Source organism: Coregonus clupeaformis, chromosome 31, assembly GCF_020615455.1.
Source record: "Coregonus clupeaformis isolate EN_2021a chromosome 31, ASM2061545v1, whole genome shotgun sequence".
NCBI classification, from domain to species: Eukaryota; Metazoa; Chordata; class Actinopteri; order Salmoniformes; family Salmonidae; genus Coregonus; species Coregonus clupeaformis.
In genome coordinates, this window is record NC_059222.1 from 9572853 (window position 1) to 9587978 (window position 15126).

The 15126-nt window shown below is 46.9% G+C and overlaps 1 protein-coding gene across 1 annotated transcript in view; it reads right to left on the reverse strand.

Moving 5' to 3' along the window:
* grid2ipb (glutamate receptor, ionotropic, delta 2 (Grid2) interacting protein, b) overlaps positions 1–5297 on the reverse strand; it is a 33077-nt gene extending 27780 nt beyond the window's left edge. Inside the window, 5 exon segments of the mRNA XM_041858821.2 lie at positions 2471–2625; positions 2866–3201; positions 3491–3607; positions 3832–3968; positions 4713–5297. Of these exon segments, the coding sequence (XP_041714755.1) occupies positions 2471–2625; positions 2866–3201; positions 3491–3607; positions 3832–3968; positions 4713–4803 (836 nt within the window). The 5' untranslated portion in view covers positions 4804–5297.
* Between the last annotated feature and the right edge of the window lie 9829 nt (positions 5298–15126).

Below are 15126 nucleotides of genomic sequence, written 5' to 3' on the forward strand. Positions count from 1 at the left end.
CACAGACCACCATTAAATCCATTATAAAAAAATGGAAAGAATATGGCACCACAACAAACCTGCCAAGAGAAGGCCGCCCACCAAAACTCACGGACCAGGCAAGGAGGGCATTAATCAGAGAGGCAACAAAGATACCAAAGATAACCCTGAAGGAGCTGCAAAGCTCCACAGCAGAGATTGAAGTATCTGTCCATAGGACCACTTTAAGCCGTACACTCAACAGAGCTGGGATTTACAGAAGAGTGGCCAGAAAAAAATAAGCAAACACGTTTGGTGTTCGCCAAAAGGCATGTGGGAGACTCCCCAAACATATGGAAGAAGGTACTCTGGTCAGATGAGACTAAAATTGAGCTTTTTGGCCGTCAAGGAAAACGCTATGTCTGGCGCAAACCCAACACCTCTCATCACCCCAAGAACACCATGTTTTTCATCGGCAGGGACTGGGAAACTGGTCAGAATTTAAGGAATTATGGATGGCGCTAAATACAGAGAAATTCTTGAGGGAAACCTGTTTCAGTCTTCCAGAGATTTGAGACTGGGATGGAGGTTCACCTTCAAGCAGGACAATTACCCTAAGCATACTGCTAAAGCAACACTCGAGTGGTTTAAGGGGAAACATTTAAATGTCTTGGAATGGCCTAGTCAAAGCCCAGAGCTCAATCCACTTGAGAATCTGTGGTATGACTTAAAGATTGCTGTACACCAGCGGAACCCATCCAACTTGAAGGAGCTGGAGCAGTTTTGCCTTGAAGAATGGGCAAAAATCCCAGTGGCTAGATGTGCCAAGCTTATAGAGACATACCCCAAGAGACTTGCAGCTGTAATTGCTGCAAAAGGTGGCTCTACAAGGTATTGACTTTGGGGGGGTGAATAGTTATGCACGCTCAAGTATTCTGTTTTTTTGTCTTATTTCTTGTTTGTTTCACAATAAAAAAAATATTTTGCATCTTCAAAGTGGTAGGCATGTTGTGCAAATCAAATGATACAAACCCCCCAAAAATCCATTTAAATTCCAGGTTGTACGGCAACAAAATAGGAAAAATGAGGGTGAATACTTTCGCAAGCCACTGTATTGTTGGAGTCAAAGCACAGAGAGAGAATCTGGCCTCACGTTTTAATTCACGGGCAATAAAGATAAAACACCAGGTAGAAAACCTAGGTGTTATTTTAGATTATAAACTCAATTTCGAATCACACAGTAGGAATGTGACCAAAATAGCTTTTTACCACCTGAGGAACATTGCCAAGGTGCGGCCGTTTCTCTCTCAGGCTGATACAGAGAGACTCATCCATGCTTTTATTACAAGCAGGCTTGACCACTGTAATGCTCTCCTGTCTAGTCTACCCAAGAAAGCCATTGGTCAACTGCAAAACATACAGAATGCTGCAGCACGGGTACTGACCAAGACCAGACGGAGAGCATACATTACACTGGTTTTAAGGTCTCTGCATTGGCTGCCTGTGAGTTTTAGAATACATTTTAAGATTATTCTATTGGTTTTGAAATCAATCCAAGATTGTGCACCCCAATACATGTCAGACATGCTTTTAAGTTATGTACCCAGTAGGTCCCTCAGGTCCTCTGGCACTGGCCTTTTAACTATCCCAAAGCCTAGGACCAAGAGGCATGGAGAGGCAGCCTTTAGTTACTATGCCCCCAGCCTTTGGAATAGCCTGCCAGCAAACCTGAGGGAGGCCAAAACTGTGGACATATTTAAAAGAGATCTTAAAACACACCTTTTTAGCTTTGCTTTTCCTTAGGGGGCTTTTTAGTCGTTCAGTTTCTATTGTTATTCTTTTGTTTTTTATCTTATGTTTGTTGTGTAGTAAATATTGAGAAAAAAATGCATTGTTTTTATTTGTTTTTTTCCTGTGAAGCACATTGTTTTTTTCCATGTCTGAAATGTGCTGTATAAATAAAGCTTGATTAGATTTGATTTGATTTGAAGACTCCATTTTGGCTCTGAGGCTATGCAGTTTCACTCACACCCCTACCAGTTTTACCTAACAGGAGGGTCACTGTGGGTTTACCCTGAGCCCTGTCTGCAGCAGATGGGGTCCATCTAAAGCACATTGTGATAACATTCATAATACTTGACACTAAGCAAGCTCCCCATAATCCCTCCACCAGCAAAATGAGCAAAAGGAAAAGCCTGTTTACACCCATCGCAAAATAATCCCCGTAGATTACCATTACTTTTCATTGGGACTCAGAAATTGGGATTTTAGGAGGCTGCATCCCACCTGGATTGTACTAGGATGTCTATATGTAGAAACGGGAAGGATTTAATGTATCTCTGTGGGCATAATCTGAGTCATGTTCAGCAGGGAGTACAGGTGGTAAGCTACCTCCTCTATCTCAAGAGCCTTTACTGAACAAAATCGCAGATGATATCTACAGTATATATATATATTTTTTTTTACAGTCTATGGATGATACCATTGGGAGCAGAGATTCAAGGGTAGGTACCTGATGTGGCCGATGAGCGTCTGCTGCTCGTCAGTGGTGAGGATGTCTGGGAGGACAGAGGCCAGCCAATCAACCTTCTTCTCCGCAGCGTACTGCTTCAGCACCGCAAACAGCTTCTCCTTCACCTCAGGCTCCTCCCCCAAAATCTGGTCAATCTGAAAGATATCAATAACTGTTGTTGAAGGGCCTATATTGTATACAGACTCCCTAAAGAAAGATGGTAAACCTTTACAAAGAAGTATCAAATTAGTTAACTAAGGAAGTAAGCTCAGTAGGCTTGCGTAATGATTTTCTAACAGTAAAGTGTCTCTTTCAAAATGTTGTTTTCTCTGAACATCAATATTCCCCTGTATAGCTCCAAGTCATATAACAGTTAGTTTAATTGAAAGCCTCACCTTCCTGTTGAACTCCAGGGCCTTGTGTTTGCGGTCCGTCCTCATCCCGTCTCCCTCAGGCTGTATCTCATCCATATTCTCACTGCTGCGTACTTTCCGTCTGGGCCCCAGACACAGCACCCCCAGCCTCAGAGTACGCCCCTGGGATGCCTTGATCAGCGCCGCCGCCATCTCGTGCTGCCTCACCGGGATCCCATTGACCTCCATGACGTAGTCGCCGGCCCGCAGGCCACCCCGTCCTGCCGGAGAGCAGGGGGAACAGTCCTCCACCAGAAGGGGGCAGTCTCCCACAATGGTGAAGCCGAAACGACCGTCAGGACCCGGGGTGATGTCCATCTGAGAGGCAGAGATTGAATTCTTATTTAACTTTCACTGTATTATAATAAGATAGAGAGAAATTATTTTCACTAATGACTTGAAAAGTATGGCCTTGCCGATGATATTAGCATGACAAATCCAGCATTGCCCCTACAGTTTCTGAGGTTACATGAGGTATCAGAAATACAGTGAGTCAGATTTTCAGTAGGCACAAACAGAAATACAGAAATACTTAAAATCAGAAGTATCAAACATTGTGCTACAGTATGATGGTGCCAGGTGAGTCCCAGTCAGAGCGAGTTCAGACCTGCTGGATGCGAGACACCACTCCGATGCTGGGAGGGATGTTCCTCTGGGTCTGAGCGATGGCGATAACGGCCTGGAATCCCAAAGTGCACACATTCTGGCCCTCGATCTCCAGCACCTTGTCACAGAGAGACAGAATAAGGAAGAGACAGAGAAACAGCTTTTCCAGTATAAATCCGTGTTCATACTATTATCATACCATCGTAGTATTAACATACCTGTAGTACTATTAAATGCATGTTTGTCAATTGACTTGCCTTGTTAAATAATGGTTAAATAAAGGATTAAAATAATTGCTGATTGGGCCTTTCGGTTTAGTTTAGAATCTAGAATCTCTCTGACCTGATCACCTGGCTGCAGCCCCGCCAGGTAGGCACTGCTCCCCTCCTCCACAGACAGGATGTAGCTGGGACCACTTCCTCCCAGCTGGAAGCCAAACTCCTCTGGCCAGCCCTGATTGGACGTCGGCATCGCAATGACTACACGAGAGAAAATAAGAATGACGAAGAGGAGAGGAATATGAAGAAACACATGGAGTATGACGAGAATCAACTGAAAGATGTTCTGTCGCCTGTGGATTGAGATGAGAAGCAGTGCGGTGCTCTCAGCCCCTGTCGAACCCTTGGGGTCGCTGACCTCGAACACAACTCCAAAGGCATCTAAGAGTACTTGCCCTCGAGGAGCGTGAAGCACTCTCTTCCAAAGTTAATCCATTTTACTGTACATCCAAGTTCACTGAATCTCTCTCTATCTGACGGAAGGCTCTGAAATAATATCACTCTATTGCTTGCATGAGAGTGACTCAAGCATATAAGACGCAATGTTTTCTATGCAAAAATATCTGCCATAGCCAAACACAGAAAACACATTTAAATCTAGGAGTGCAGCTTATCGTGCTTTTTGTGGTAATACACTCAAATCACTAATGCATCATTTTGGAAGCTTTATAACATTATATAAACTTTAACAGGTATAGCATTGAAACAGGATCAGCATGAATAAACCTACATGAGTTTGCTTCCAAAAACGTCCCTGACACGACAGGTCACACATGCCAAATATAGAATTATACAAATATCTATTCTGTCTGATCATGTTTAACAGATAATCTAACATTAACCCTACAACAGAGTCAGTTTCTGCTTTCAACCTCCAAAGTCTTGAAACAGTACAGTAATTTGTTTCAATAAGTGGATGAAAGTCATACAGACATACATACTTACAGTCATCTTTAGATGGATAGCGAGGGACGGCAGGCTTGTTCTGGTTCCTGAAAGAGTATCTGCCTTTCTTGTTCTGCAGAAATTTCTTCATCTTGTATCAGACTTGATCAAACTGCAGGTGGCCTGCCTGTGAGCTAATATCCAACCTGGCTTCCTAACTGTTTCACCAGAGTAAAAAAGCCCCTCGGACCACAACAACAGCCCCCATTTCAACAAGATGGGTTGCCAATTCAAAATACCCTATCTTCAGAGTCATCCACATTGCCACCTCAACACGAGAAAGGGGTGACAGTGCATGAAACACCGGTGAAGACTTGTCACAGAGTTGCTCCAGAATCTCCTCCCAGAGTGTGCCCTTGCAGTCCTCCAGCCCGTTTACACAGTGTTAATCATAAAACTGGGACGCTCTCGCTCCACTCTGTTCCTTAATAAAACCTCTCTCTAAAAAGGGTATTGTGAGGCCCCATTTTCTTCTATAAATACTCCTCTGTCTCTTTTCCTGCTCTCTCTCACGGCTAGGTGCCTCTCCAAGGGACGGAGACTGGCCCAGAATCACTGTGTGTGTGTCGATCAAGGAGGGGTTGATGAGCGCACTAATTAGAGTGTCTGCCTGGGTGCGTTCATGTGTGTGGGGTGTATTGTAGTGTGTGTGTGCTGGTGTGTAAGTGTGTGTGTGTGTGTGTTAGTGTGTGTGTGTGTGTTAGTGTGCCCCAATGCTCAGTCCCATTGAGAAGGAGCAGGGGCAATTTAAGACTTTGCTCTGGATTAGTGGGATTACAGGCTGAATTTTAAAATCCCCCCCACCCCCCCATCAGGACAGGGTATGTATGCCTCTGCTCTGATCTGGGTTACTTTAAAACAGTGCTGCAGCAACCTGTCCCTGAGGCAATTTACAGTAAGCTAGAGTATTGGGAAATACAGGGGCAATCAGTAGGCTAGTTAGTTAGTCACATGGCCCTCAGTCAATAGTAATTGAGCACTGCCAGTGAGTTGTGGTATATAATTTATATCAGTGCGTGTGCTGTACATGAATTCCAATCGAAAAAGGTTAATCACACACACAATACGGATAATGGAATTGCTGATCAGAGGAGGGCCTAACAGTAAACCTACACAAAATAGCAGGGGGTTAATGAGAGGGCTTCATTGTAGGAAGAGACTTTTATTGGAGATGAGGGACTTTATGGAGCATGGCACAGGGCTACTGTGAGAGTAGTTTTGCGTTTTTCTTCTAAAGGAAATCAGTAATAACATTGTAATAGCATAGTAATAACAAATGGAAGTTGTAACAGTAATAACACATGGTCTATAATTGGCCTAAATACTGTACACTAGTATGTATGCATGCTAAGACAGCTATGTAAATTACTTATTTTCCAACAGAAAACAGCAGAGGTGGAAACAGTACCCAATTGTCATATTTGAGTTAAAGGAACAGCACAGCACTAGTTATACATACAGGACCAGGTGAATTATTCAACAGTCATGTTTGTAACTCCAAACACACACTGTTCCCCTCAATCAAACTCTCATCTTACACCTCACTCAAGATGGTCACTTCACTTGTATAGGGGAATAAGAGCGACATTATACAGGTAATTGAGCCTGAGGTAAGGTGACTGTCACGATCGTTATGAGATGAATGCGGACCAAGGCGCAGCGTGATAAGCGTGCATACTTTATTTAGTACACACACGATCAAAACAATAAACGAAACGATACGTGAAGTCCTAGGTTACAACACAAAACCTTACGGAACAAGATCCCACAAATAACTGGTGCCAACAGGCTGCCTAAGTATGGTCCCCAATCAGAGACAACGAGCTACAGCTGTCTCTGATTGGGAACCACCCTGGCCAACATAGATCAACACGATCTAGAAACAAAAACATAGAAAACAAAACATAGAAAATCCACACCCTGGCTCAACATATAAGAGTCCCCAGAGCCAGGGCGTGACAGTACCCCCCCAAAGGCGCGGATCGCGACCGCGCCACACAAACACAAGAGGGTAGGGGGCCGGGTGGGCATTCCGCCTCGGAGACGGATCCGGCCCGGGCGTGACCACCACTCTCTCTCTACCCCCCGTGCGCCCCTGGTCTGGTCTGGCCCTGCTGGCCGGAGCTGGACTGGACACCGGTGGAGCGGATTGCTCAGGCTCCGGAGTGGAGCAGCTGACCGGTGCCGGACCAGGCACCGGTGGAACAGGCACGGGCCATGCCGGACACACGCACCACTGGCTTGTGCGCGGGGAGCAGGAACGGGCCGGACCGGGCTGACGACGCGCACCACTGGCTGGTGCGGGAGCAGGAACGGCGGACCGGGCCGCCGAGCGCACCACTGGCTTGGTGCGGGGAGCAGGAGCAGGCCGGACCGGGCTGACGACGCCGCACCACTGGCTTGGCGCGGGGAGGAGGAACGGGCCGGACCGGGCTGACGACGCGCACCACAGGCTTGGTGCGGGGAGCAGGAGCAGGCCGGACCGGGCTGGCGACGCGCACCACAGGCTTGGTGCGGGGAGCAGGAACGGGCCGGACCGGGCTGGCGACGCGCACCACTGCCTTGGTGCGAGGGACAGGAACAGGCCGGACCGGGCTGGCGACGCGCACCACTGCCTTGGTGCGAGGGACAGGAACAGGCCGGACCGGGCTGGCGACGCGCACCACTGTGTTGGTGCAAGGGACAGGAACAGGCCGGGCCGGACTGTCGACGCGCACCACTGGCTTGGTGCGGGGAGCAGGAACGGGCCGGGCCGGACTGTGGAGGCGGACTGGAAGTCTGGAGCGGAGAGCTGACACAACCCGTCCTGGCTGAATGCCTATCTCCACACAATATGTGTGAGGCATCAGCACAGGACGTACAGGGCTGTGCACTCGTACTGGCGCTACAGCACGTGGCACTGGCGCAGGATATCCGGGACCGAGGAGGGGTACTGGAGGCCACGAGCGTTGAGCCGGCACACTCCGTCCTGGCTGCATGCCCACCTTAGCACGACACGTGCGTGGTGCTAGCACAGGACGTACAGGACTGTGCCGGAACACTCGCGGCACAGTACGTGGCTCCGCATAACACGGAGCCTGCCCAGTCTCACTCTTCCTAGCCTGAGTACGGGGAGTTGGCTCTGCTCTAACTCTAGGCTCCGCCAACCACCCATTTAGCCCCCCCCAAAAAAAATATTGGGGCTGTCTCTCGGGCTTCCTCCTCGGCCGGTACCCTCTGCGTTGCCGCTGCTCCTCTCTGTAGCGCGCCTCCACAGTCTCCTCCCAAGGACGGTGATCCATTCCGGCCTGGATCTCTTCCCAAGTCCAGGATCCCTTCCCGTCCAGGATCTCCTCCCAAGTCCAGGCTGTCTGTTCCTGGACACGCTGCTTGGTCCTCCTTTGGTGGGATCTATCTGTCACGATCGTCGATAGATGAAGCGGACCAAGGCGCAGCGTGATAAGCGTACATACTTTATTTAGTACACACACGATCAAAACAATAAACGAAACGATACGTGAAGTCCTAGGTTACAACACAAAACCTTACGGAACAAGATCCCACAAATAACTAGTGCAAAACAGGCTGCCTAAGTATGGTCCCCAATCAGAGACAACGGGCTACAGCTGTCTCTGATTGGGAACCACCCTGGCCAACATAGATCAACACGATCTAGAACCAAAAACATAGAAAACAAAACATAGAAAATCCACACCCTGGCTCAACATATAAGAGTCCCCAGAGCCAGGGCGTGACAGTGACCCACCCTGGTCAGTGGGTACCGGCCTATTTCTGCATTCAGCAACACTGGCAAGACATTAAGTTGTTTAAAGCAGAGACAGACTAGAACAAAATGACAGTAATATTCATTCCCACAGCCAAACAATCAAGTACTTTAGTACTGAAACAAATTAATAGATCTGAGAATAGAGAGTTGATAGCTACTGAAACCATCATCATGTAACAACAGCCTAAATAGAAGCAGCTGGTGACTCAGTGTGGAAGTGAAGATCATGTGGAGATTCCCAACAGTAAACAAACTGTGGAGTCTACAACCAACAAATTCATCAATATTAAGTCTGCTGATGCTGTAAAAATGTCAATGCAATGCTATTGAATGAAGATACTTATTGTAACTGTCCAAAACGGTTTCAAAACGTTGAGCTCCCATTATTATTTTAGATAGAGTAGAATAAGATGCAGTCTTACCTTTCAACACCCTGAGAAGATGAAGGAATACACTACAGAGCAAGTGCCTGTAAGTAACACTCCTCTCACTAACTGTAACGTGTAACATGAGAGCAGGGCCTGTTTGAAAATGCAGGTAAAGCCCAGCAACCAGATCCAACAGCTTGTGTCATCATGATGTATTTTGTGTTGTGTGCAACTGAGGAGCAGGTGCAAAATATTGAAATTGGGTAAAATGGTGACCATTTCCACTTATTCATGAATGTGTAGTCAATTTGCAAAAAGCTTGAGTTAATGTAAAGTCAAATATGTCTAAAGCAATTTAGTCTAATTGAATTGAGGAACTTGACTGTGAATTACTAACAACAAACCTTGCTGCGAAGAGACAATCATTAGATAATTTGTTTTGGTGCTGTCCATTTGTAGCTTGTTTTTGGTCACAGGTCCAAGAATGGCTGAAGGATTGTAATATCTACTTGGAGCTAACCCTGAAGATAGCACTACTGGGTGATCTGAAAAGTCAATCGATAAATAATATAATTATTTTTACCAAAAGAAATACTTTCAATTTACAATCTGTAGAAACAATGAGACTAGAAGGGTTCAGAACTTTTGTGAAACATCACAGTACAGTTGAGAAATATATGGCAAGTTGTGATGAGGTGGTGTTGAAGGAGTCAGGCGCAGGAGGGTAAATCACAGAATAACAGGCTTTAATCTGCAAAATACAGGTTTACACAGAAATGCGTCAAACACACACCAGGGCACAAAACAGGCGCACTGGAAAATACAAGGCACACGGGAAATACTCCCGTTGATACAAAATACACTAGCTCCACCGAGCTTCACTAACCTCCACAATAAACAATCACCCAAACAGACAAGGAAGCAGATGGAACACTTATACAATGACTAATGAGGGAGTAAGTACCAGGTGTGTGTGATTGAAGACAAGACAAATGGAGTGATGATAAATGGATCGGCAGCAGCTAGTAAGCCGGTGATGCCGAACGCCTAAACTTGTCCGAACAAGGAGGGGAGGCAGCCTCGGCGGGAAAAGGTGCTGGAAAAACATACACTTCTCTGCCTTAGCATAAAGGTCATTTTCCAACAGTCGGGCCAGCACCTTGCGAACCAGGAACACATGCTCAGCTCCTGTAGCGGAATACACCAGGATGTCATCGAAGTAGACCACTACACCGCGACCAAGCATGTCCCGAAACACCTCGCTCACAAAGGACTGGAAAACTGAGGGAGCATTCATCAACCCGTACGGCATCACCAGGTATTCATAATGTCCCGTGGTTGTGCTGAATGCTGTCTTCCACTCATCTCCCTCTCGGATACGCACCAGGTTGTACGCACTCCTGAGATCTAATATGGTGAAGAAGCGCACCCCATGCATTGATTCAATCACTGAAGGAATGAGGGGGAGAGGATAACTAAATCTTTATCGTCTCCCTGTTCAGTGGTCGATAATCAATGCACGGGCGCAGACCTCCGTCCTTCTTCTTCACAAAGAAGAAACTCGAGGAGGCGGGTGAAGTGGAGGGACGTATATACCCCTGGCGCAGGGACTCGGTGACATATGTCTCCATAGCCACCGTTTCAGCCCGTGACAGGGTGTATATAACTCCTGGGAGGTACAGCATCTACCCGGAGGTTTATCGCGCAATCCCCCGCCCGGTGAGGTGGTAACTTAGTTGCCTGCGTTTTAGAGAACGCTTGCGCCAGATCGAGGTATTCAGGGGGAATGCGCACGGTGGAGGTACTGTCTGGACTTTCCACTGTGGTTGCACCAACGTAAACACCTAGACACCTACCCTGACACTCTCGCGACCACCCCGTGAGAACCCTCTGCGGCCATGAGAAGGTGGGGTTGTGGAGTGCTAGCCAAGGGATACCTAATACCACAGGGAAAGCAGGAGATTCAATAATGTAAAAAGTAACCTGCTCACAATGAGTCTCCTGGGTAATCATGGTGACTGGTGCAGTAACTTCCTTAACCAACCCGGACCCTAATGGTCGACTATCAAGTGCTCTGATGGGGCGTGGAATGGATAGGGGAATCAATGGAATGCCTATACGGTGTGCGAATGCCCTGTCCATAAAGTTCCCAACTGCGCCTGAATCAACTAGCGCCTTACACTGGGGAACTACCATGTGCTCAGGAAAGGAGATGTGTATTGTAAAGTGTGCAGCAGAGGGCTCTGAACGAGTGTGGGTGTTCAATACCTGGGGTGATGCGAGAGTGCCCTGCCTGCCACCTCCAAACCCAGAAGAGCGTTGACAAAAACGTGTGGTGAAATGTCCCTTCGCTCCACCAGTGTAGCACTGGTGCTGTTGTCCTCCTCTCTCTTGGCTAGAGGTTCCACCCATCTCCATCGGTTCTGGATCCGAGTCGGCCGGGATGGAAACGGGCAGACCTCCTCCAGGACGTCCTCTGGTTGCCAGCAGGTTGTCCAAATGAATGGCCATGTCCACCAGTTCCGAGAAGGACAACATGGTGTCACGGCAGGCTAGCTCCCGTCGGACGTCCTCTCGCAGAAGGCACCGGAAATGGTCGATCAGGGCCCGCACGTTCCACCCGGATCCAGCTGCCAGTTCGAAACTCCAATGCAAAGATCGAAGACCGCCCGAAAGAGGCGAGCGAACTCCCCGTAGTTCTCCAACGCGGCTCCTCCTTCGTTCCACACAGCGTTGGCCCACTCCAGGGCTTTCCCCGAGAGGCAGGAGACGAGGGCGGACACCCTCTCCCGCTCCGATGGGACCGGCCGGATGCTGGAGAAGTAGAGCTCCAGAGAAGGAATCCTTGGCACAGCGCCGCTGTCCCGTCGAACTCCCGTGGTTGGGATATCTGGATCCCTCCGAGTGCTGGGGTGTAGGTGGCGGATTCCGGTTGGCCAGCTGGTCTCGACGGATCGGGCTCTCTCGTCTCCAGGCGTTGGACGACCTGAAGAACCCGATCCATCGCTTCACCCAAGCTGGCTAGCATAGTTGAATGCTCCTGGACCCGTTTCACGACTCCAGGCATGCGCGTCTCTCCTGCTGACTCCATAGCGGGTGGGTGATTCTGTGATGAGGTGGTGTTGAAGGGTGTCAGGCGCAGGAGGGTAAATCACAGAATAACAGGCTTTAATCCGCAAAATACAGGTTTACGCAGAAATGCGTCAAACACACTCCAGGGCACAAAACAGGCGCACTGGAAAATACAAGGCACACGGGAAATACTCTCGTCGATACAAAATACACGAGCTCCACCGAGCTTCACTAACCTCCACAATAAACAATCACCCACACAGACAAAGAAGCAGAGGGAACACTTATACAATGACTAATGAGGGAATAAGGACCAGGTGTGTGTGATTGAAGACAAGATAAATGGAGTGATGATAAATGGATCGGCAGTAGCTAGTAAGCCTGGTGACGCCGAACGCCGAAACCTGCCCGAACAAGGAGGGGAGGCAGCCTCGGCGGAAGTCGTGACACAAGTAGAAATCCAATATGGATGGTGTTAAGAGATAGATGGGAGGGGTTGAATGGAGCTGAAGGTTGGGACTAATAACAACTAATAACAACAAAATAACCAATGTAAAACATACTGTGTCCATAATAAATATATAGGTTGAGAACTTTTGTGAAAAAGAGCACAGTTTGGGGGATATGGCATGTAGAGGCAAACCGGATGGACATCATGAAAATGATCGGAGAGGTTAAGGGTAGAGGAAGTTCAGGAGTAAAAACAAACAAAATAGAATTATTGTAAAATTGACTGTGTCCATAAAATGTATATACTATGTATAAACTGGAAGTAGAGGCCGAAGCGTTGTTGTTCATTGGTTTACTCCAATTAGGGGAAGGGTGGTGGAATTGGAAATTAATAAAGGAAAATAAATTTTAAAAAAGGATATGTATATATATGTATTTATATGTATGTATGTGTATATGTATGTCTGTATGTATATATATATATATATATGTCACGAGTTACAAAGCCAGAACCCAGAAGCAGACCAGGACAAGGTAAGTTGAAACGAAGGTGAGTGTTTATTTACAAATTCAAGAGTGATGCTGAATAATCCAGGAACAGAGCGGGCGGCGTTGATTAGTTGTTGGGGGTGCAGTGGTTGATCCCATCATGGCTCGGCAGCCGCCGACCACCAGGCAGAGGTTGGATGAAGGTTCCGGACGAGTGACTGCAGATGGAACAAAACGGAGGTAAGTAAACAACAAACCAACAAGGTGCAAAAACAACAAAACTAACGCTAGAAGCTCTAAGACTGATACTCTGGTAAACCTACTGTTCATGGCTAACGATCCGGCAGGGAATGGATGTTAGGCCAGAGCCTAAGAAGGGTGATGATCAGGACCAGGTGTGCAGATTGCTGATGGGATGCAGGTGCGGAAATCAAGAGAGCTCCCCGGAGCGTTCCAGAACCCTCGGGAAACTGGAGATCCCGAGCAGAAAAACTAGTCCACAGACAGGACCCGACTCAGACTGCCGGGATCGTTACAATATATATATATATATATATATATATATATATATATATATACACTGTATATTTGTGGGGGAAAACATATGGGGGATTGGAAGTGATGCAGACAATTATATTGATGGAAGTTACAATCTATCTGCAATATTAAAGCTGATCTACCCTTAAATATATATATATATATATATATATATATATATATATATATATATATATATATATATACAGTGAGGGAAAAAAGTATTTTTAATCCCCTGCTGATTTTGTACGTTTGCCCACTGACAAAGAAATGATCAGTCTATAATTTTAATGGTAGGTTTATTTGAACAGTGAGAGACAGAATAACAACAAAAAAATCCAGAAAAACGCATGTAGAAAATGTTATAAATTGATTTGCATTTTAATGAGGGAAATAAGTATTTGACCCCCTCTCAATCAGAAAGATTTCTGGCTCCCAGGTGTCTTTTATACAGGTAACGAGCTGAGATTAGGAGCACACTCTTAAAGGGAGTGCTCCTAATCTCAGTTTGTTACCTGTATAAAAGACACCTGTCCACAGAAGCAATCAATCAATCAGATTCCAAACTCTCCACCATGGCCAAGACCAAAGAGCTCTCCAAGGATGTCAGGGACAAGATTGTAGACCTACACAAGGCTGGAATGGGCTACAAGACCATCGCCAAGCAGCTTGGTGAGAAGGTGACAACAGTTGGTGCGATTATTCGCAAATGGAAGAAACACAAAAGACCTGTCAATCTCCCTCGGCCTGGGGCTCCATGCAAGATCTCACCTCGTGGAGTTGCAATGATCATGAGAACGGTGAGGAATCAGCCCAGAACTACACGGGAGGATCTTGTCAATGATCTCAAGGCAGCTGGGACCATAGTCACCAAGAAAACAATTGGTAACACACTACGCCGTGAAGGACTGAAATCCTGCAGCGCCTGCAAGGTCCCCCTGCTCAAGAAAGCACATATGCAGGCCTGTCTGAAGTTTGCCAATGAACATCTGAATGATTCAGAGGAGAATTGGGTGAAAGTGTTGTGGTCAGATGAGACCAAAATCGAGCTCTTTGGCATCAACTCAACTCGCCTTGTTTGGAGGAGGAGGAATGCTGCCTATGACCCCAAGAACACCATACCCCACCGTCAAACATGGAGGTGGAAACATTATGCTATGGGGGTGTTTTTCTGCTACGGAGACAGGACAACTTCACAGCATCAAAGGGACGATGGACGGGGCCATGTACCGTCAAATCTTGGGTGAGAACCTCCTTCCCTCAGCCAGGGCATTGAAAATGGGTCGTGGATGGGTATTCCAGCATGACAATGACCCAAAACACACGGCCAAGGCAACAAAGGAGTGTCTCAAGAAGAAGCACATTAAGGTCCTGGAGTGGCCTAGCCAATCTCCAGACCTTAATCCCATAGAAAATCTGTGGAGGGAGCTGAAGGTTCGAGTTGCCAAACGTCAGCCTCGAAACCTTAATGACTTGGAGAAGATCTGCAAAGAGGAGTGGGACAAAATCCCTCCTGAGATGTGTGCAAACCTGGTGGCCAACTACAAGAAACGTCTGACCTCTGTGATTGCCAACAAGAGTTTTGCCACCAAGTACTAAGTCATGTTTTGCAGAGGGGTCAAATACTTATTTCCCTCATTAAAATGCAAATATATTTATAACATTTTTTACATGCGTTTTTCTGGATTTTTTTGTTGTTATTCTGTCTCACACTGTTCAAATAAACCTACCA